Source organism: Hetaerina americana, unplaced genomic scaffold (genome assembly GCF_022747635.1).
Source record: "Hetaerina americana unplaced genomic scaffold, ioHetAmer1.1.p SCAF_63, whole genome shotgun sequence".
Lineage (NCBI taxonomy): Eukaryota > Metazoa > Arthropoda > Insecta > Odonata > Calopterygidae > Hetaerina > Hetaerina americana.
The window spans coordinates 1844683-1869885 of record NW_027287239.1 but is presented as its reverse complement, the minus strand read 5'-3'; the positions used below and the strand labels follow the sequence as shown (position 1 = coordinate 1869885).

The following is a 25203-nucleotide window of genomic DNA, read 5'->3' as shown; positions in this document are numbered from 1 at the left end:
TGGCATGGAGAGCTATAAGGGAATAAATAGGTTGGTATGGAAGAGAGTGGATTGGAGAGCTGAAATAAACCAAGTCTTGTATTGATAACCTGATTTAATGATGAATGTATGGTAATGATGTTTTCAGTGATTTTTTAAGCAAGATGATGAACACGGTAATATCTATTATTAAACTACCTTAATACACTCGAAACGCTACTGAGGCCGTACATTTGAGGAAAATTTCGTCACGAACGCTCTGCTACAGTAATTACCTCGGCCAAGTCAAAAGCAACTTTTGTCACACTGATAGTGGAGGCTTTAGACATAGGGCAATGAAAATGGAATGTGTGGAGGGGGTTGTGGATAGTTGGGGTGACGTAACTTTTAATTACGTAAGATTTGGATGGTTTTACTCCATGTTCATGGCTAAGGTACTTGATGGTATTGAATGGTACTTGATGATGCTCAACAGTTCTCACAACTCGGTAGACACCGTAATACAATGCGACGGATTCAAAAAGTGTTTGGTACCAATCTTTTTATTTTTTGAAGAACTTGATCACGTGAAGGACTAAAATAAAAGGAGCATTCTTCATAGTTAATATTTCTCAGCTCGATGCCAAAATATCTAGTCTTCACAATGCATAGCAGCTATGCATTTAAAATCACCACCGACATTTATACAATTATTTCTATGGTTAATGATATTTTCCGGCAAAGTAAATTTCGGTTGAGCATAGAGTAGCCACCGCTACAATTCTAATCCTCGCCTAACACGGTACAACGTGATATTCGATCTTATTATTCGCCGTTCGTCGTGTCCTAATTCTTCATTCATCCCTTAACTACGTCCAATATTCCAATGCCTTTCCTCATCCTATCTCGTATTGCCCAACATCATCCCCTCTATCACGATCTTCAACATTCTATCGCCAATCAAAATACTCTGCACTTCATTTTCGCAAATTACGTTCCTTATAAAAGTTTTCACTAATATTTTCTTAATATAGTAACTAAAGGTCCCTGATATCAACTCCCTCCACCTTTTACAAACAATATCTTCTTCTAAATCACTACTTATTAGGAAATCTGTACCACCAGCTTTAGTTTATACCCTCCAACTCTATTGCTCCATAATGTCTTCCTATTTATCGAAAATCTCACTATCTTTGACCTGCTTACATTGCTTCTCATCCTATACCCATCACATTTAGATTTTAATGAGCTCATCAATGATTTTAGCCCTCCGGATAATTAACTTAATAAAGTTTGATCATCTGCATATTAAATGGATTTTATAATTTTCGAATCTTATTTCATATCAACTGCCAGCCATTTCTCCGTCACCATTTCCTCCGCGGATATCTTGAAATGCCTTCCCGCCTTATCTTAGCCCCATGGCTAGAACTGCCCATCCTGACTATCCATCCGCCAAACGCACCTATGCAGTCTGAGACTCACGGGCTACAAATAGGTCACCTACCCCTCCCCACTCTACTCCAATGTACGCTCATTAATTTTACTCAATGTACTCTGTCGATAGGCTTCTTGAAATCCACCAATAAATTAATAAATCCTGGTTATGCAGTTTTTTTCTACCCCTAACCTCATTATTGCTATGGCACCACGCGATACCCTTCCCTTTTTGAACCCTCTCTGATCATTCCCTTAATTATCTTTTCCTTTTTCTCCATATTTTTGTTATGAATTCGAAGCACTCCCTTAGCTATTCACATAATTATACTTACTTTTTTAAAGCCCTCACATACAGCTACTTCATTTGTTTTGAGATAGGAGTATACATATAATACGAATTAGTCCATAAAAACCCTTCCTTCCAAATTTTGTGGAAAGCAGGGTCTTGTGTGGTAGTTTCACCGGGACCTTGCCTATCCTCACTGCCTTCTTCGATATTAATTTCCTTAATGCGTCACTCATCTCGCAATCAGGGCTCAGCTATCCTCATGGCAATTTGTGTGCCACATTTTCTACCTGTGGCTTGAGGGGCGGAGACCATGAGTTGCATGTCCATGTAACAGTAGCATTTCCCCTTCTTACTCTCCACTGATTCATGATCTGCCTTGTTATTTATTTATTTATTTATTCAGTATTAGTCCGAAAACAGAGCATTTTTGGCCTTTACATCGAACTGTTAACAACGATAACAATGGTCACATTTACAAACACCCAAGCCCTAGATGGAGGGAAACTCACCCAGGCGGGAATCGAACCCGCGACCCTTGGAATGGCAGACGAGGACGTTACCCCGCCGCCACCGGGGTCGGCTGTAATGGTGAAGGCCCGTTGGGTAAATGTTATTTTTTAAATTTTTATTCCCTTTCTTCGCATAATAGTAGCTACTTTAAAATAATTCTAAAAATAGATAATAAAAAAATAAATCTTTTACGAGTGGTTCCCTACCACCCCCCACCACTGGCCCTTGCGGCGGCTCGCGGGGTATTAAGTAGATGTACATGTATGAATGAGGAAAAGTATACTTCACTCAAATTAAAAAAAAAATGTATACGTTAGTAAGGAAAATAAACTTGATTGAATTAAAAAGGGAAGTATATGTGTCTTAAATAAACTAAGTTTCATTACACGGAATATGGAACTTTTTAATGAAAATGGGAATGAAAAGTTTTACTTAGGTTGGCAGGTTCTGCAAGTATTTGGATATGCTAAAGGATTTAGACTGGGAGCATCTTGTTTATCGAAGAGAGCGGGCAAGACTGAGACTTTTAAAAGGATTCGGGAGCATCCTAATTTATTAATGACATCAGAAGGAAAAGAGATAGTTACCAGCACCGACAAATTCAAGAACTCGTTCTTCCCTCACACGACACATAATTGTGCCCAAAGCAGACTTGATAACTCAAAAACCTTTAATTCGAAAATAAATCAAACTTTAATTTAACACACACATTATTCTAAGATGTATGTAGGCATTAGTGTTCTGTTCATCTGTTTTGAAGTCTCCCCTTCCATCCATCGGCCCTCTCCGCGGAGGGACCCGCCTGCTGCCTGCAATTTTGGGTCACATTTCCTACCCTTCACAGTCTCCTTGGGGAGGAGAGCATTTTTTGTTGCATGTTCATGTGGTGGTGCAGTTTCGCCTCCATGCTTGTTATGTTCTGGCTTTCGCGTTGTTGGATGGCTTTCGTGCTGCATTCTGGGGTGCAGTTGTATGTTGGTTAATGGTATATGTGTTTACATGAGTGTTGGATGAAGGGAGTTTGGTATGAGTGTGTACGCCTCTGTGGGTGTAACTTTTCATGTTGCTGATTTTGCGTGTGGTATTGTTCCTATTTACGGGTGGTGACCTAACACTCCCCGCCACACGCCCTTCCGGCGGCTTGCGGGGTATTATGTAGATGGTATTTAAGAATGTGTTTATATGTGTGCAAATATACATTGATACCTTGGTGCACCGGTATTCCCAGCACGCGCTCCAGAGGCAGCTAGTGGGGTATTACGTCAATTTAGCTGTAAAAAAATTGAGAAATTAATTTTATCAACGAGACAAGGTCTGTAGTAAATATAACTCTGAAAGAGATCGACCTTAGTGTTGGGTTGGATGGGTTTAGCTATGCTCTTATTGAAATGTTTAAGTTAGAACGAAAAGTTCCGGGGATATATCCATCACATCTAATGCTGATGTATTGGTTGGTTCTTTCTCCACGAATTTGGATATACTTGATCGAATTACTAGAGATTTTTTTATAGCGACCAGACTTTCGCGCACGGCACGAGACCGCAACTCTTCATATAATTTGCATGGCTGATGTGAATCCGCCCTCTGCCACATTACCTTGTCGTTGGATGAGAGTGGATCATGTTGGTACGAACAGAGATAACGGGAGAGCCGAATCCATGTAATTGGTCCGTGAAGTCAGCGCCCTGGACTCCTCAGAAGACCATTTATGATTTCCTTTTGATGAAGCGCATGGCTTTTGGAAATATGGAACTACGCATGTTAAAAGCATTCCAAAATAATAGGGAAGGATAATATTATTTCGGCTTCTATATCATGAGTAAAACTAATATTTTGGGATGTTTTAAAGAATGGGCTAGGGACTAATTCTTGAAAAAAATTAAAATTTTCTTGGGCATCAAGCATGAGAAAAAATTCTTATAACATATATTAAGTTGATTCAAACAAGCTAAAGGAACTTAAGACTTATGTTATCATCACAAGCATATCAGCCTTTCTTGGGAACCACACGATTGGTCTAAACGGATATAGATGTAACTTCGGGTGTCCCCCAGGGAAGTGTGCATCGACATAATACCCCGCAAGCCGCCGCAGGGGCGTGAGGCGGGGGGCGGGAGGCAGGAATTTCCTATCCGGATATAACATGCCAGACGTTTTAAAAAATTATCCAATTTCCTCGATTTATTCTCAATATTTCTGACGGTACTGAGCCATGACTTTGATGGTTTGATGCTCTATTTCGTGAAACTTTATGATAAGTGAAAAAATAAACTTTGTGCTTTTGGTGATCACCTGATGATGTTGCCTATGCGTTGAAACTGGTATCATTATTTTTTGTGTGAAAAAATACCAAGTTAATTCATTTAGTGGTATTTAGTTATCCTCTATTTTTTTCTTATTTTCACGACCGAGTGCCATCATACGAGATAGCAACGGGTGCTGTCATAGATTCAGTCGAAATATTTTTGGGGCGGCCAAATATCGAGCACGCGATGTATGAAAATAGTGTGTTTTTAGTCAAAATTCAATGCCGTACCCAAGATCCTATATATCACTATGGCCACTCATATTTTAAAATAATTATTTTTGAAAAACTATAATAACACATTTTCCGCTAGCGAGGAAATTGCATACGAATGAAAGAGCCTGTGTTGAATCAGTAACAGAAATACAATATTAAACAATCGAAAAACCCAAAAACGTCGAAATCAAAGCTGATTGCAACTCCATAAAATGACAAATTCTCAGAGTCGGAAATATTGCATTGGTGTCATAAAAATTTTAAATCCCCTAATGACAGCATTACGTAAAAACGTACGAAAGGGTGCTTCGAAATTCTACTGTGCGGGCAGTGAGTGGCGTCCATCATCATTCACCCTGTCTCCAATGACCGCGGGCGGCCGGCTGAGAATTCCATTCCCGAGCTGCAAGTTTCTCCTCCTCCTGTTTTGGAGTGGGCACTCATTGGTTTTGAATGGGATCCGCTTCAACCTGCTGTCACAATGCGAACCACAATCCGATTCATTGACACGGGAAGAAACAGTGTGTATCAAAGGCATGCTTGCCCCAAAAACGGAATGCCAATGTCTCTTAATTAATAGCATAATTATTATTTCGAGAGTGATATGTATTCGTCCAATTCGATGCCAACTTATCGCAATACGACTAGTAGAAGGCACGAATTACGAAATATTTAACATCCCCGTCATCCATTATGCCACCATAGAAAAACGTCAAGAGTTAAAAGATGAATGTAAAATTAGCCTGTCCCAAAGAACCAGGCAAATGGAATAACGTGAAAGGTAAAATTATATCACCAGAGAGGGCTGAGATCTATATAAAATGAACCTAATATTCGCAACGTCTAAAGTTTAACCTGCCATCAAATCTACAGCACCCGAGGATAAGTGTAATGGGGCCGCTTCTGTTCTTAATATATATTAATGACTTAAGCGCACACTTAAGTGGCAATCTCAGATTATTTGCTGACGCCACGGTGGTATACTGGGAAATAAGGTGCCAACTAGATCGCGAGCTACTCTCTAGAGACTTAGACAATATCTCGCAATGGTGCAATAATTGGGGATTAACGCTTATTATAGATAAATGCGCAGTTTTGAAATTTTGGAACAAAGTAAGCGACGAACAGGATATAAACTACAAAATAGAGGGTTCAGTACTGACTACGGCCAATCAAGTCAAATATTTGGGGGTAGTTCCAACACCACGCTTTTCATGGGGAGCACATATCAGGAAAATATGCGGATCAGCTTTAAAGAAACTCGGCTTCATAAAACAGGTGGTGGGGAAATGTAATGAAAAAGTTAAATAGAGGTGTTATTTTGCTCTAGTTAGAACTCATTTGGAATATGCCGCAAGTATTTGGGATCCTTGAGATAACATTTGTCATAAAAAGTTAGATAAAGACCAGAGAAAATCCGCTAGATTCGTTAAAAATTGTTATAATAAGAACACGAGTGTGAGAGGTCTCTTAGGGGATTTAGGCTGAGAGCCACTTGAAATACGAAGAGAAAAAGTGAGACTTAGACTTTTAAAAAGGTTCAGAACAAACGAGTTAGACAATTAACCACTGAAGGAATTAATATGGCCCCACACTACTTAGGTAGATCATTATAAAAAAAGATAAAATAAGGGAGAAAGGTTCCAGTATAGATAGGTACAAATACTCATTCTTTCCCCCCACAATCATGATTCATAATAGTAAGAAACCGAAGACATTTCAGGAACATTAAAAAAATATTAAAAACATTTTATTTACAAGTCGGACACAAATTAAGTATTGCAAAGACATCAGGTATATTTGTAGGTGCATGTGTGTGGGGTGTAAGTCTTCTTGCATGAATGTATGCCATGTTTTGCTTGCGGACTGCATAAAATTGTGGCTTTTGCATGCCTTTTTTTCTTAATTACGGGTGGTACCCTCACATTACGCAAGTGAATAAGCAATTCGTGTGGATGAAGAGTATGATGGACACTTACAGAAAGAGGGAACTTAATGGACGTACTGAGATCACAGAAGAATATAGTCGGAGGAGGAGCTAGAGAGGAAGGCCAAGGATGAATTACGAGAGGCAGGCGATGGAATGCGTAAGCTCAAGGAACTGCGAAGGAATGAAATAATTGGCTGGTAATAACTCAGATGCTTATTTAAGCCACTGCATTTTGGACCCTCGGGTTCCTCATGATGACGATTGCGGAGTTGTTCTATCCTCTTGAGGGATTTAATTAGTGAGTATCCAAATTTCTGTTGAGGCAAGATTTAATTTTGGCTAGTTCCATATGTGATAGCTTTACCAGCCTTGATATTAATAAGCTATTCGCCAGTCGCGGTAGTCCATGGGGTTGAGAATTGGACTACTGACCGTAGGGCCTGGGTTCGATTCTCGGGCAAGCCTCTCTGGGCATCTACAGCTCCACCCAAGCTTTTCGAGTACCAGATCTTCCTGGGAAACCATAACCGGCACAGGGAAAGGAAATGGCCTCTCCCTAACCTGATTTGTGAATTTCACACGCCACCGGGCTTATTCCTGGGTGAAGTCTGCAAACAAACACCGACCAACCCAACCGTCGGGTAGATTACTGTGTGTATGGCTATATTTTAGTTCATAATGCCTTTTTGTTCATTTTAGCTACCATTTTGTTCAAGTTCGTAGAATCATTAAGAAATAAGTTTTTTTGTAATTATTGTGCTTGTACCTTTGTTATTTTTATAATTGACAAACCAACGGCTTGGCCCCATTTTTAATTAACATCAATAAATAATTTAACGATAAGAATTTATTAGGTCAAAACTAATGTGTTAGGAAACGAACACTAGTTTCCAATCTAAAATTTTGTAGAGCACTATTCTTACCTCGCCCTGTACAGTTTTTACTTCTTGAACTAAAAAACTCTATTTATATCGATTAAATTGGATTGCAGCATCAATAAAAGAAGTGATGTCAGATATGGTAGACTTTAATCGTGACACGAATTTGGAATGACTAATGGATGGACCACAACCTTGAGGTGGTGGAAGGACTCGTGCGTTCCGATGAACCTTACAGCTGTGCTGGGGGGAGTAATGATAATTGCCCCCTACCCCCGCCACACGCCCTTGCGGGGTATTATGTAGATATGTAGAAGTACTCCTGGTAGGGTCAGCAGATAGGTCGAAGGTTAGGAGCCAGACGAAAGGTAGTCCACGCAGCGTCTGTTCCTCAGTGAGGCGGCTGCCATGGCGTCTGACCCCAGTGGGGCGGCCAGTAAGTGATGGTGTCACGTTAAAAACACTATTGAGGAAGGAAACGGGAAACCACCTCAATTATCATTCCCAAGATAAATATGATGTACACTTTAGAGAATAATAGAGGGCACGTGGCGTTATCATTTAATGTGCTACAGTTTTCATTAGTTTCGACAGAATTTGACGGAAGAAGACTTAATATTTCGACATTCATGCAAAAAACCTTTTAAAATACACGCATGCGAATACATACACCTTTGAATGTACCTGCACCTTTGAATGTTGGTTTTGAACGCGGTTTTATTTTTGTTTTACGGATGGTGACCTAGCACCTCTCGCCACACGCCCTTGCCCGGTATGATGTAGAGGCAGATGAATTTACCCGCGGGTGGAACAGCCTCCCGCCCGAGTGGCAATCCGGTGAACTGCGGCGTGGTTGGTCGGCGACGGGGTGAGGGGAAGTCGGGGAATGGTGCGGAAAGGGGGGGGGAAGCGGGGGGGGGGGAGGACCTGCTTAGGAGGCAAGTGGAAGGGCAGGGAACACTCGTACACACGCGGTGTGGGCAGAATTCGATGCCCTCCCTTCCCGAGCGGCCGTGTCCGTTTTCCGCGGGCCCCTAGGGACAGCGGTGATGGGGCGGGGGTGAAGGGGAAACACTGTAGACGGGGGCGTTGGGGGAGATAAAGAACCATGAGTGGTCGGAAGTGACGGGTTTTCCCTCGGCTCCTCGCAAACTCGTAATCACCCCTCATTCTTCCCATCCCCCCAGTCCCTTCTTCCACCCCCTCCCCTCCCAATCCTCCCTCCGAATCCCCCCACTCCCTCCCTCGACGGCCTATCCTCCCTCCGGCGGGGCTCCAAGGACCCATCCTCTCGATCGCAGGGCAGTTGCAGTTCGTGGTTTGCCTCCTTCGGCCGGCACTCTCCTCAGCCGCACTTCGTCTTCTCTTCGCCATTGGAACCCCCGCCGAGAGCACACCACCGCCATGTTCGCAACTAACCGTGGGATCCTCGCCTACCTTCCCATAGCCGTCCTGCTCATCCTGTGGCCGTCTGGACATGCCCGTGAGTTATGGTTGACGAAATGGTCGGGTATATTTTTAGTATGAGTGAAAATGGGACGGAGGAGGCATTCAAAAGAAGCATTCAAGGATTTTATGCGAGGGGTGGGGAAATGTTGGGTTGGCGTCGTGAGGAAAGGGAAAGGAGGGATTGTTTGGGTTGAGTGAAGTTGGACAGTGTGGCTACCTGACTGATGTGGTACTTGTGAATGGATTCATAAGGTGAATTCACTTCGTGCGGCAGTGTTTTTAGAGGTGGCAATATATTGTAGCTTTACACTTACATCATGCGCTACAAGTCGTCACGATTAGACGTGGTAGTGAGAATTAGATCACCAGGCAGTAGTATTTAGAGTAATCATTGACATTCCGTGTAAATTTATTTTCGGTAAAATTGAATTATCGCGGAATGCTTTTTCTGCTGCTATGCGAGGAATGATTCAAGGTATCGATTCGGCAGTCAGTTTTCCATTTTGGCCTCGCCTACCAGTTTAGAGCGGGGCTAATATATATATCACCCTGTCAGCGATAAACTTGAATGGTTGGATTTGACTAATAGCCATTTAGCAATATAATCATCTTGCTTCCATTTGCTCTCGCCTTAGTTTATCTAATAATTATTTTAGAACCCTTCCAAAAACTAACTTTTCTCGGAAGGAATACAAGTGCAACATTAGTTTTGGTCATCGATATTCGTGGGCAGCGTGTTATTATCAGCGTTAATATGCTCTTAAATAGCGTCGTCTATCCAAGCATCCCTCCAAATCCGAATAATGTCTCTCGTATCCTCACATCAATCCAGCCTTTGATATTTTTCTGGGCTTCAGAAGTTTTTTAGAATCAACGGGTTATAAAAACAAGGGGTGTACAACTACATCTCTCCGCAAGCCACCGCTAGGGCGTCTGGCGGGGGGTGTTAGGACACCACCCGTAATTAAAGAAAAAAACCGCATGCAAAAGCCACAAATTCATACAATCCACAAACAAAACATGGGATACATTCATGCAAGAACACTTACACCCCACTCACATGCAAACACTCAAACTACCAATTAACATACACATGCACCTACAAATATACCTGATGTCTTTGCAATGTTTAATTTTGTTCCGACTTGTAAATTCAATGTTTTTAATATTTCTAAAGTGACTTCGGTTTCTTGCTATTATGATTTCTGATTGTTCGGGGAAAGAATGAGTATTTGTATCTATCTGTACTGGAATCTATCTCCCTTTTTTTATCTTTGTGGTCTGATCTACCTAAGTAGTGTGGGGCCATTATAATTACATTAGTGCCATCCATAAACTCGTTTGAACGGAACCTTCCTGAAAGTCTTAAATCTCGCTTGTTCTCTTCGTACTTCAAGTGGTAACAAATATATATGAATTTCTCAAGCAGGTGTACTGGCAAAATATCCTAAGTGATATTTAACTAATTTCTGGTCACAGAGAGGTTCAACTAGATCTACAAAATACCCCGAAAGCCGCCACAAGGGTGTGTGGCGGGGAGCGGCTACGACATCACCCTTAAAACAATAAAACCACATGCAAAACTTGCAAAAGCATGCCAATTCAACTTAGAACACAGCTTTGGGTCGAATACTGGTAATTTATGGTTAGGCTCGAGAGAGAAGCTACCCGCTTGAGTATAGCAAGTTTGTTTCTTTGCTTGCATAATTTTTCTGCTTATGGTGATGATCTCTTCTCCACAAATTTTAAAACTAATTTTTCATTACCTAACGTGGCAGGTGTTTTTTTAATCTACTTGTCATTCGTGCATGGCTCATGACTTCGATTCACGGGTGGTGACCTAACAACTCCCGCCACCCACCCTTGCGGCGGCTTACGGGGTATTGTGTGGAGCTAGATGAATTCTACCATGCACGTACCATGCATGTCTCGTATGGATGTACCTCCTGTCCACTATTCTTTTGGCTTTCAGGGAATAGTCAAGATGTAGATAAACCGTTAGTGTGGACTAAAGCGGTCGACGTGAGCCATTCTTCATTCGGTCAGTCATTTCTTGACCGTTGATATCGCCTGTCCCGGCGCGGGCGGCTCCGATTCCCCGCATCGAGGCTACGGGTGCCTTGCCCTCCTCAATTGGGTTAACCCGATTTGGCGAGTGGGATATCTGAATTTACATTCCGGTTCCAAGTTTCGTCCTCCCGAGAGCTGCATTGAAATCTTCTCTCTACCCTTCGCACCACTCCGGAGGCGTGGCTGGGGCTTTATGGACGTCAATATCCATTTCTCCGAAAATTCATGTTCTAAATCTACATCTTATCCTTTAATATTCCGTGAGTGCATGTAGCATTGAGCGTTAAGCAAGCCGTCTATAGAACTTTAGAGGAATTGGCGATTTTGGGCAATCCGTACAATTTTGTTTTTGGGAACTTCGCATTGCTGTGTGTAATACTTAATCACTTATTACACTAATTTATTTTGGCTGATGCCCTAACACCGCCCGCTGACACAAGCCCTATTGGCGGGTTTCAGGGTAAGATGTACTGGTTTCCTAGTGCTCTAAACTCCAATCGTTCGCCTTTAAAACTATCTGCTGCATACGATACATCTACATAATACCCCCGAGCCGCCGCAAGGGCGTGTGGAGGGGGACATATGTATATATTTTGGCTTAGGAAGTAAATTTATCTCCTCGCTATGGTGTTGCATATCAGTTTGAATTCCTCCTGTGCCAGCGTTAAACTAGATTAGTTTTGTATTTATCAAAAGTTTTACGCAATGCAAATAATATGAATTATATTCCGAATATTTATTCGGGTTGCAATGGAAGTATAGGAATTCACCAACTGATTGAAATTTTGTCATCATCTACATCTGCATAATATTTCGCAAGCCGCCGCATGGGCTTGTGGTGGTGGGGGTTCAGATAACCACCCGAAGAAGAGAATAATACCTCATTCAAAATTAACATATTTATTCTGAATCTACACCCATAGTGGCGTATACATTCACGCGAAAACCTTTTTAACACACGCGCATACAAATACGTATACTATAAACCAGCTAATATATGCATCTTAGAATATAGCAAAAATTTATCAAATTTTTCATAAATGTGATGCCATTAAAATAGGCATTTCAGATCACAATGAGCACATACTTGCTTGAGCAATTAAACATTGATTTTGTTGCGATATCAAATTTTGCAAGCGTAGATGTAGATGTTAACAGTCTTGCCCAATTCCTTTCTTTTATCCTGGTGAGCTACTCTGCTTCTCTGGTGAGTTGTTCAGGGGTTGATTCCCTTGTTTTCACGGAGGAACTAGTGACATGCGCTTTTTTTTAAAATCTTGAAATCCCTTCCCTTTGGTTGGTTGGTATTACGTGATCGGTTTCTTAGTAACGGAGGCTCATCACCTACCTATTCGTGGGAATTTTTAACAAATTCAGTGGACAACTTTTCCGCTTCATTTAGTTCCTTCACCTCTCGGACGGGGCACAAACAATGAAATAACAATAAATTACCAAGCGTGGTCTCATCGATGATATATATTCGGCACTGCTGTTCTATTCACATTGCTAATGCGAAACCCACTTATATCTTAATTGATTTTTATTTTTAATTTAAATCTCTCTTTTAACGTTTCTTCAATTAAGGGAAGACTGTATGGTTTCACTGGAAGAAAGTAAACATAATATGAATAAATGAGAATTGACGTAATGAGTGGGATTTTTTATACAACAATATTATTTAAAGAATAATGCGGTATCCATCACAGGGTATGGCATAGATGAGAAATGGAGTTATTTTTTCTTACGTCTTTTATCTTCCCTGTTCACTCTACAATAATGGTTGAACCCTTCAAGGAATCGCATTGATTTTTGCGGATCGTATGGATGTTATTTTGGGTTGCTTTGACTTTGGAAAATGCTATATGTATATGGATAGTAGACTAAAAGAATAAAACTTCAAACTTCACAGAACATTTCAGGGTTTATATCCGACATTAATGCAAGGAATTATAATGGCCCCACACTACTTAGGTAGATCAGACCACAAAGATAAACTAAGGGAGATAGATTCCAAGACAGATAGGTACAAATACTCATTCTTTCCCCGAACAATCAGTAATCATAATAGCAAGAAACCGAAGTCACTTTAGAAATATTAAAAACGTTGAATTTACAAGTCGGAACAAAATTAAAAACTATAGAGATGTTACGTATACTTTCAGGTGCATGTGTATGTTAGTTGGTAGTTTGAGTGTTTGCATGTGTGTGGGGTGTAAGTGTTCATGCATGAATGTATGCCATGTTTTTTTTTATATATATGATTTTGTCGTTATTTGCATGCGGTTTTTTTTTCTTTTTCTTTTCTAAATTATGGGTGGTGTCCTAGCACCCCCCGCCACACGCCCTTGCGGCGGCTTGCTATTAAGTAGATGTAGATGTATATTTATTTATGGCATTAATTGGGCGAGGTTGAGACTTATAGTCCCTTCTTCCACCTAACCCTTACATTACACACATTATATAGAAGACAATCACATACAACCAAGCCCTAGATGGAGGAAAATCTACCTAGGCGGGAATTGAACCCGCGACCTCTGGGTTAGTAGGCGAGGACGTCACCCCGCCGCCACCGGGGCCGGCATATAAATGTGTTACCAACGTAAACTCATGGAGATTTATTAGTAGAACGGATAGATTTAAAATGTCGTTTTTCCTCGAACCATTAGAGATCAAAATAGATATGACAGCAATAACGTAGGAGATATTAGAATTGGCAGTGTATAAATTTGCCGATATCATTCATGGATCTTGTTCTCTTTAGTAACACACATCTTTTTAGCAGTTCTACATCATGGTTTTAATATACGTATCCGTTATTAAATTATGTTGAATTTAAGTACTTTCTTTCGTGCGATTAAAATTTTTCGAGTGCATGGTCAAACTAATATTTGTGTAGAGGTTACATGATTTGGTTTTCACGTGATTTTGTTCTGTTTTACGGATGGTGACCTAGGACCCCACACCACACGCCCTTGCAGCGGCTTACGGCGTATTACGTAGATATACAGATCCATAACATACATCTACATCTACATAATACCCCGCAAGCCGCCGCAAGGGCGTGTGGCGGGGGGTGTTAGGTCACCATCCGTAAAAAGGAATAATACAACATACCTTGACGTCACTCTGTGATCTCTCACGAGGGAATAGATAGCACCATTCAGTAGAAAGGTCTTAATAGCAAATTGAGTAGTTTCAGGCGTGATGTGGTGGAAGTCGAGCATAATGAATAACTGATCGAAGCATATCAGTTATTAATTAGGTCTTAATGCGTTTGCTTTTTCACCTTCTCTTTTCCTTTATGGATAGCTACGGGAATTACCTCAACCATCTCCCAGGTGTAGAGTTTTCTATTTATTTTTTACTCACATAATTTGCATTGATTTCATTTAACTTAAAATGGCAAAATTATATTTTTGTGACTGTGAGTTTCATTTCTTTGTTTACGTCATCTCTCTGCTAATGGCGATGATCCCCTCTCTACGAATATGACACACGTAATTCTTTGATGGCGTAATATGACAGAAGTGTCGTTTAAGTCCCAATATTTCATGCGCGGCACGCGACCGCATCTCTTCCCGTTCCGTGCACGACTGCTGTGGTTGCGCCGTCGGCGACACACCGTGCCGATTATCACGTGGACGGGGATGAACGAAACGCCCCCCATGCCCGTGCATTGCATGAAGTAGTTGTTGGTATTTTGCTGTCACTTAGGTTACATTTAACCACCCAAACAAAGCACCTAACTAACTAATAATGGGATTAGTACAAAACACCCGAAGTGTGATTGAAAACCCGGCCTTGGCTTTTGGCCGGCCGGCAAATTTCGGACCTGGCGGCCAATATCGGTACCGGACTTCGAAAAATGTATTTTATAGAGTGTAATTATAATAATAATTATTAAATATTTCACTGCTGTTTTAATAAGATATTTTACATTTTGCTAAATTGCTATGATATTGCATAGCATTTTAGCATTGCATATACCTTAGGTTAAAATACCGGTGGTATATTAGCCTAAGGAATATTCGATGGTTAATAAGAGTTGACAGGATTAACCGCTGGGCATGCCATTCCTCGGATACATTGTAAAATAGGAGTTATTAGCCGGAATAGCGTAGGCACTCTTATAATTTATCGGAAAATTAAAGACCAGAATGATTACCCCAAAAAAGTAGCTAAATAAACTAACTGTAGTCAGATGTTCGATTTATGAGCTTCGTCTTCACGAGCTTATCTTCATCCGAATTTAAACAATAAATTATGGTCGACACCTTCTGCTTCACGTTTATGCGGCACGGTGTAAGGAAGGCAAATATTAGCGAGACTCTATATGTGCATATTAAACCCCATTCTCCCTTGGGGGCGTTAGGTTGCCGATCACCGAGGTAATTAGTGATTAATTAAGTTTTTTCCATTTTTTCCGTGATGTTTTGTGCGATGATTGTGTACAGTGATACGACGTTGTTGGTGCCGCAGTTATATTAATCTATAGAATATCATCAACGTAGTTAAAATGTTAAATTTAATGTTTAATATGCCCGATACATTATTTTAAATAATAGCGGCATGGTAGTTCCATGGGCAGGTACAGACAACATCTCGGTACTTCATTACAATATTAAACGGTAGCGCTGTCGCTCTTCGGTGGCAGCATTAGGCAAGGAAACAAATTTATTTTAATTTAATGTTTTTAGTAACCTGCGTGGAGTAATGAGCCAACGACTACTAGTAAATGACAGCCGTTAATGAAGAAAAATACATTTATGCGTATTCAAAAAATTACAGCTTTCAGAAAATTGTCTGATGCACAAATCATAGACTTGCAGTTAGTATCTACTGCACCATTATTTATTTCAAAGTGGAATAATAGCGTTCATAATTAATCTCCAGGGTTTATTACTGCCGTGGAACCTATATATATATATATATATATATATATATATATATATATATATATATATATATATATGTGAAACTGTAGCCATCAAAGTATAAACTCTTGTCAACACTGAAATCTAGCTTTGATGAAGTATTTTGACCTAATTCACCCGAGGAACATGCCATTCTCATGTTTATCCTCGGGGAAATTTACTTTTGTTATTTTATATAATCTACTTAGGTTTTTAGTCATGTTCTCTATTTTTCTGTTTCTTCACAATAAATGCAAAAGGTAACACATTTCATAAACATGAACCATAAGCGGCGATCATTACGTATTCATTCGAATTGCGCACGAACCGGGTTGCGACGACTGATCGTCTTCCTCATGACCCCAATTGTAATGATCAATCATCAAAACCTCGGCCGCGAGTAATTTTTAATTGTGACGGTTTTGCAAAAATTTGCCTTAAAATAAATGCGTTGACTATAGTGGGCCACAAATTTACCGAAGATTTTACTAAAACGTGCCATTTATAAAAACCGTAATCTACGAGGTTAGGCTGAAAACTAATGCACACATGCTTGTAGACCAGAAACAAAATGACCTTCAGAAGCACTCCTGGTGGCATGTGGAGGTAACATTTCCCCTCAACACGCATGCGCAGGTTTGAGGTCCTGACATTCATCCAGAGCATTTTGAGAAGCGGGTGTGTGGAGACGTGTTCTAGGGCAATGTCAACGCGAGTTAAGCAGCGTGACTTAAAAAATGACTCCCACTGAGATTCATCGTCGTTAAAAGGTGTTTGCGGTGACGATGCTGTTGATAGGTTTGCTGTAAATCGATGGGTAGTAAAATTTCGCGGTTGCGAGCCTGGAAAAGCCATAATTGTTGATGAAGCATGCAGCGGACGTCCGATCACTGCCACAGACGATAGCCATCTTAAACTCGTCGAACATTTGATTTAAAATGACCAGCAAATCACTCAAAAGCGCATCGCAAACTATATTGGTCGAGTTTGTCGTGCTAAAGGCAGCCTGGCGCCAATAATCTTGCAACATGACAACGCTCGTCCACACACCTCTTGCGTAACAGGAGAGACTCCTGGAAAGCTGAAATTTGAATCGATTCCACAACCTCCTTATTCCCCCGATCTTGCGCCTTGCGATTTTTATATTTTTCCTCAAATCAAGAGACACCTCAAGGGTAATCGTTACACCTCGGATGATGAGACGAAGGCATCTGTCAAGTCCTGGATCCGAAAAAAGTCGGAAGAGTTTTTCAGTGACGGAATAAAAAAACTTGCTATATGTTGGGAGAAATCTGTTAGCCTCAGCGGTGACTATGTTGAAAAATAAAAAGATATGATTTTTAAACGTAAGAATTGTACTTAATTGTACTTTCCGCTCGATCTTGCTATTTGTTTTTGTTCGCGCTCTACAAGCATGCGTGCATTACTTTTCAGCCTACCCTCGTCTAAATATTGTCCATAAAATAGCAATATTAAATGAGAGTGAATAATTTGCGGGCAGAGAGCAAATATATACGAGTAGGTCCAACAGGAGCTGATACTAATTTTCCTGAGAATGGCGAAAGTGTTTAGTCAGGATAGGAAGAAATAAGGAGAGGAGAAATTTTTTTTCAAACAAGCGAAATTTATATTCGACAAATTGCAGGTGTTGGATTGATTTATAGATTTAATGACGAACAACTAAGACTAGGTAATATATATATATTGATGTCTTAAGAAATATATAATTAAATTTTTACCTTGCATTCGAGTTGTGTTTTATTGAATCACTTTCACATGCTCGTATAAATTGTCCAACTCAATTGGAGCACCACCTAGCGCTCGTAAAATCTTCGAAATAGTTGTTGATAAATTTTCACTCCACGTTCCTCGTGAGAGTTTTATGGATACAAATTATTCTGAGAACACAAAAAAAGAGTGTGATAATGCTATCCAAGAGCAATCAGCGTACGGCTTACTTCAGGTGTTACCGTGACGCCATAGGATTATATACTATGTCTAAATTACCTCTTTGAACACGTGTTCGATGTTTCGAAAAACTTATATGGCTTCAGTGTTCGACCATTTTAGATCTGTCGCATAACAAATAGCCAGGCACTCGTTGAAGACCAGAGAATGCTCTCTTTAATTTCTCTTGAATTACTTTTGTTAATTTTATTTAGAAAACCGATCGTATACGTACTACGTACATTGATAACACGAACTGGTTCAATCTGGCGGCCATGACACGGGCTATAGCCTCACCCACCAGCGGTGCTAGTTGCCCGATATCTAATGAGCCGTCTGTGTTTGGCGGATCGTCGAGCTGTGCGTATGGTGCCAGTTATGTTAGTTTCCATTGTCCTTGTTTTTACTATTTGTGTGAAATAGCAATTGACGAAATCACGGAGCAACGAATCAGCCTCAAGTTTTAGGTGAAGTGCGGTAAAAGTTATCAAGAAATTACTGAAATGTTGACAGCTGTTTACGGTGATAAAGCTCTGAAGAAGATATCCGTTTTCAAGTGAATTAAGCGTTTTAAAGATGGCCGACAAGAAGCCACGGATGATGCAAGGCTGGGGCGACCTTCAATCACATGTGTTGACGATAACATTGATCGTGTGCGGTCCCTTTTCCTTAGCGATCATCGAAAATCTGTCCGAATAACAGCCGAAGAACTGAATTTAGGAAAATCAACAGTGCACACTATTTTAACCGAACATGATGGATGGATCCTTTACCATAACAATGCACCCGCACATTCAGCATTGATTGCTCGCCAGTTTCGTGCCAAAACTTCAACCACCTTGATCTTAGATCATCCTCCTCATTCGCCAGAACTCGCCCCTTGCGACTTTGCCCTATTCACAAAATGCAAAAATGTGATGAGGGGACATCACTGGGAAGATGTGGACACAATAAGGCAAGACATGACGAGAAAACTAAATAGCCTAACTGCCGAGGACTTCCAAGGGTGCTTTAAACAGTGGAAAAGAAGATGGAATAAGTGCATAGCAACGAATGGAGAGTACTGTGGAGGGGACAAAATCGATCAAGGCTAAATAAAGCTTTTATGGCCTCAGTCCGCGTATTAATTGGACAGACCTTTTACATACTAAGGATTTTATACAGTTAACGTTTATGCAAAGGGAATCTGCACTATATTAAATTACTGATTCTTATTTTTGTGTGTTTTGTTGTGATTTATTAATTCACTATCTTTTTATCAATGGATACACTATAAACAGGTCAGACAGGCAGATTTTATCAACGAAAAAATAATAATATTCTTTCATTTAACGGATTTACCACTTACAAGTCTGCATAACCTGAAAACTTTGGAAATATGCAATTATTTCAGCAAAACTAAAGGCTGACAAAATATTCCGCCCACCGAAGTCCAATAGGGCAGGTTGTATTTTCTAAACTGGTTTTACATTAATTTTTATTTTAATCATTGCAGTATCTTAGCAAAATGATTATATTTATACCAAATACTAAATGATAACATACCAATGACTCTTATGCTCATCAGAATTCATATCTAACATATTTTTGGCCGATATCATTCCTCTGCCATTATTTTGTTAGTGTATCAGTTTTGCTTTGGTATTAAGGATGCAATATGGGAAGTATTAATATTCACCCTACTATTAAATTGATAACAGCCCATACTTAATGACGGTTGATTTATCGGTTCCATTTTAACACTATTATCCTCCTTCACTCGGATGGCCTCGTCCACCGAACTATCGATGCAGGATTTTGTTATATTTAATTTAGATATTAGTTTAGGATACTTTTTCTTCTTTTACAAATTTTATCCAATATCTCCCATTCTCAATTTCAAAGGATTTTCCGATCATAGATGTTTAGGATATTGAATGGAGTACCTTCTAATTGTGTAATCATTGTCTGTGCTTTGTCCATTTCTAGTTATCGACCAACTGCTTAAACAGTGTTTCATACCATGAAGTATATATGCATTGGCCTAAATATGCCTGTTTTACACTGTGAATTTACATCTACATATACTTAATACCCCGCAAGCCACCGCAATGGCGAATAGCGGGGGGTATTAGGGGCATCACCCGTAATTAAGAAAAAAACTGCATGCAAAAGTCACAAATTTACAGAATCCACAAACAAAACATGGTATGCTTTCATGCAAAACCCCTTACAATCTACACACATGTAAACACTCAAACTACCAACTAACTTACACATGCACCTACAAATATACGTGTTATCTTTGCAATTTTAATTTTGCTCCGACTTGTAAATTAAATGTTTTTAATATTTCTAAAATCACTTCAGTTACTTACTGTTATCATTTCTGATTGTTCGGGGAAATAATGAGTATTTGTGTCTATCTGTACTGGAATCTATCTCGCTTATTTTCTCTTTGTGGTCTGATCAATATAAGTAGTGTGTGTGGTAACTATAATAATTCCTTTAGTGTCATCGTTAAACTCGTTTGTTCTGAACTTTTCTAAAAGTCTAAATCTCACTTTTTCTCTTCGTATTTCAAGTGGCTCCCAGCCTAAATCCCCCAAAAGACCTGCCACACATGTTTTATTATTAAAACAACTTTTAATGAATCTGGCGGATTTTCTTTGGGCTTAATCTAATTTCTTTTGCCCAATTTACATTGTGGTTTTAAATTGTGAGGTAGACAGTGGACTATGGATTAATTGATTATGAAGAATGACCGCTAAACAACTGGAGAAACACCATTTATGTCTTATGAACAGTAATTGGTGTTCAGTATGAAATCTGCTGGTGGAGGTGCGGGTGTCTCCATTCAATTGTTTGACGAGGCATAAGAGTTGAAGACCAGCTGTCTTCTTCGCTGCTCATCGTTCATGTTTTTATTGGAATCGGCAGAAAGCAACGAAACGTTGCCGTGGTTTTTGTAGGGCACGAGATAGCCCCTCGCGGCTTGCCCGATAACCTTTAGCATGGGGGCCGCGGGAGGATGGTTGGCCATTTGTTCCTCCACAAGATTCACTCATTCGTGGATGAATACGATTCTAATGCGTGTGATGATATTTTATTTATCACTTTCTCTCATCACTTAGCGGAAAAATTGAGGTTTAGTTTATCGTTTATTCATACCCTTAGAGTTCGGAATTACATCGAGTACTTGCTAAATGATGACGATACTCGCGAAGTATAAAAAATCATTTAAGAGTTGTAAATTTACAGTGATAAGAATAGTATACGGAGGGATGGTAGCCTAGTGGTTAGAGCGATCGGATATTGATCTGAGGACCAGGCTCGATTACCGTCGAAATTATTTCCCAACTTCATACAAGAGTGAGTATTTAGCGAGTAGCAGATCTTCCTAAGTAACCACGAGAGGCAAAGGGCAAACTATTGCCCCCCCCCCCCGGTGGGGAAATTACGCCCTCTCCTCAAGCTCAGTACAAGGGTGGTTCAATAAGTACCCGTGTATGACAACAAAGAGCGTTCCTGAGGGAAGTTTATGTTATCATCGTGTGCTGCCATCTATCAAACGAAGGTGAAACATATTTCAGATTGATTTAAAGGTTAGTTTGGATTTGGCAGCCATTCGAGTAAGACGTGTTTCGTGATTTTCACTAAGATGGAAAAAGAGCAGTATCGTTCGGTAATTCGCTTTTTGTTTTTGGATGGGAAGAAATGGGAGGAGATAAAAGCAAAGTTGGATGGTGTTTATGGGGACACTTTGCCAATTATGACCACAGTTAGATATTGGTTCAACAAATTTAAACGTGGGCGAACATCTGTTTTTAATGAGGAGCGACCAGGACGCCTGGCATTCGAGGTTACCGAGGATATCATTCAAAAAGTTCACGCCATGATTCTCGCTGATCGACGAACGAAAGTGCGCGAAGTCGCAGAGGCCGTGGGTGTGTCGACCGGAACGGCAAATAATATTTTACATGATAAGTTGGCGATGAAAAAATTGTCGGCCCGATGGGTGCCGCGATTGCTCACGGTGGACAACAGGCCGATCCGGCTGTCAACTTCGAAGGAATGTTTGCAGCAAGATCGTGTTTGCAGCGAGATCCGAAGGTGTTTTTGCGTCGAGTTATAATTATTGATGAAACCTGGACTCATCATTACACACCAGTAACTAAGGTCCGATCGGCCGGAAAGGTCATGGCGACGGTTTTTGGGATGCAAATGGCGTCATCCTCATGGAGTTTTTAGAAAAAGGAAGAACGATCACTGGGAAATACTACAGTGAGTTGATGGACCGCTATGACAAAAAATTGAAGGAGATACGGCCGCATTTGGCGAAAGAGAAGGTGCTGTTTCACCACGATAACGCAAAAGTACATTCCTCCGGAGTTGTCGCCACCAACTTGCATGAACTACGTTGTGAATTGCTGCCGCACCCCCCGTATTCACACGATCTGGCTCCCGGTGACTTTTTCTTATTCCCTAACACAAAGAAATGACTCGCGGAAAAAAAATTTAGCTCAAGCGAGGAAGTCACCACCGAGACAGAGGCGTATTTTGGAGAGTTCGACAAATCCTATTTTTGGAGGGGTTAAAAAAATGGCCGGAACATTGGGAGAAGTGTATCTTTCTAAAAGGTGACGATGTTAAAAAATAAAAAAAATGTTTTTGAAAAAATGGTTTCTTCATTTCTAACACGGGGAATTATTGAACCGCCCTCGTATATTACGTATTGTTGAATTATTTTAATTAAGCACCTCTTCATTCTTCTCTGAAGAGGGCTGCTTGGCAGGCGAAACACCTGGTGTCAGGTTTTCTTTTGGCACTTACCTATCCCCGATACTTATTTCCTTATTTTTTGTTTGCGTGATTGACGGTCCCTGGCATAGGAGGAATCCTTGCAAACCCTGAAAGAGTGAGTGTGTGCGTTTCACAAAGGTCTGATACACACGAGTGATTGCGTGTCTACGTATGTCCTTTATATTTCGTTTGTTATTTCTATGCGATTGCCGGGTCCCTGGCTTAGGAGGAACCCTGGTGAACCCTGAAAGAGTGAGTTCTTGTGAATTGCAAAGGTCGCTGTTTTCGGACAAAACACACCGGAGTGATTCAGTGGATGAGCGAAAGCGTGCGTGGGTTTTATTATTTTGTATTCATCTGTGTGATTGGCGGGTCACTGCCGTAGGAGAGATCCTTGCAAACCCTGAGTGTGTGTGTAAATGCGATTCACAAAGGCCTAACACACCCGAGTGATTGCTTGTTTACGTAAGTCCGTCCTATTTTGTTATATCTGTTTTTTAATGGTCCACTCATTTTTGTGATTGACCGGCCACTGGCATAGGAGAGATCCTTGCAAACCTTGAGGGTTTGTGTGTGAATGCGATTCACGAGAGTGACTGTTATTCCTTAACACAACCTAGTGATCGAGTGGTTGTAAGTTTATTCTAATTTTTTATTATTTATTATTCCTTTTTGTTTGGTGATTCGGGTATACGCGGGTCACTGTCTCTTAAACACACCCAAGTGACCCATTGTGTGTGCTCCCTATCCTACCCCTTACTCGTAACTTACTTGTTTTATTCCCCCACCCCATTTACAACCTAATGCCAATCAAGTTTACGGTCTCGGCTATCTCGTAGTCATTGCTTCAAGACCGTAGGCACGTTCATTTTATATTGACATTAAGCACCATTTATTATTTGTCTTTTTGTTATGTGTACTGTAAAATTCATATAAATTTAAGGTGAATGCAGGTAAGGTTAGAATTGATGAATCCTTTATTAATGCTTTCGCGATGTGAAAATTCAATTGAAATTTCCCGAGATGAAGAGGACTCAAAAAAAATTGTTTTGCTAAAACAGGTGACTATCATGATAAACATTTTCGTTGACATAATTTTGTCCCTATTTCACTAATTTGGCAATCCAATTTTTTATAAAAAAAACATTATTTGAATTAATAATATTTTTTCCCCGCTAGATGCGTATTTGGAACCATAGAGTGCCAGAGGTAACAATCGAATGTTTTTTTTTGTATGTTCCAAAATTATTTCGCCAAGTTTTGTGCCTCTTATATGTTCGCGTACTTTTGTTTGCTAGAAAGTAACATAATAACAATTCTTTTTTTGATGTTTTTTATGGTTTCTCATCGTGAACTAGAAAATTCCCGTCAACTTGGCGGCAACTGCCGGACTCCGAACCGCCAAGACGGCCGATGTATCTCCGTGGATACCTGCGAAGCTCTACGTCCGCTGCTCAGCCAGAGACCGCTCTCCACGCAGACCGTGAACTTCCTCCGGCAATCGCAGTGCGGATTCCAGGTAAAACTTTGGGATTCTATTTCATAAACCTCCTGATTTATGATCGCCCATTCTCCCAGCCCAAGGCTTTTTGGTGGAACAAAGGCCGTTCTTTAGGGGCAAACCAATAAAAATATTGTTTCAAAATACTGAAAATTCGTAGAATCAAATAGTAAAAATGAGAGCAATACACAATGTACTTTATTTTGCTTAAAAGTATGAAGGAATTGATGGATATCATGTTCCAAGCGACCCATCTATGTATTATTCAACCGTTACTTCTAACGCGTCGGGTAACTGGTCACACACCTTCATCATTTGACATCACGCTTTAATTTTTTTACTTTTCCGCGGCATAATCAATCTAAGAATCTAAGCGCTTGCTCGTCGTAAATCCATCGTGAAAGGATATCAGGTGTATGACCAATATTATGTCCATTTTCAGGAAGACTGACAAATACCTTAATTGGTGAATATTTACTTTTGTCACCATTGAGATAAGAAATAACTGCTGCTTCACCTTTAATCGCGTTGAACAAATAATTTCTTTGCAATTTCCACATTGGATAAATACGTAAATATTTTTCGTATTTTTCATTGCCGTATGATGAATACTTTATATTTAAATTAGTCATTAATCACAGGAGAGGTGGTGATGCAACATGTAATTATTATTTCAATAGTTTCGGCCTCAACTTTGTGGAAGTTCATTTTAATAAATGAAAAAGAAACACTTTGTTCCAATCCACCACTTTATTACAGGTACGACTAGTTTCGACGCTACGGCGTCATCCTCAGGTACAAAGTTTAAAGTCACAATCATTGTATATATACCCTCTTCTGGAAAGGGTGAGGGAGTTGTGGGAAGAGGGGGCGGGGAGGGGAGTACGGGGGTTGGTACGAAAGAATGTGGGAGAGGGTAGGAACCCCCCACCCTTTCCAGAAGAGGGTATATATACAATGATTATGACTTTAAACTTTGTACCTGAGGATGACGCCGTAGCGTCGAAACTAGTCG

General features: G+C 40.3%; 1 protein-coding gene across 1 annotated transcript in view; it reads left to right on the top strand.

The window, feature by feature from the left end:
- The first annotated feature begins 8805 nt into the window (after window positions 1–8805).
- The window catches only part of LOC139695751 (CLIP domain-containing serine protease HP8-like), a 37101-nt gene continuing 20703 nt past the window's right edge, over window positions 8806–25203 (top strand). The window contains exons 1-2 of the mRNA XM_071594525.1: window positions 8806–9009; window positions 24046–24206. Coding sequence (XP_071450626.1) covers window positions 8931–9009; window positions 24046–24206 — 240 coding nt within the window. The 5' untranslated portion in view covers window positions 8806–8930. The remainder of the gene's footprint in view (window positions 9010–24045; window positions 24207–25203) is intronic.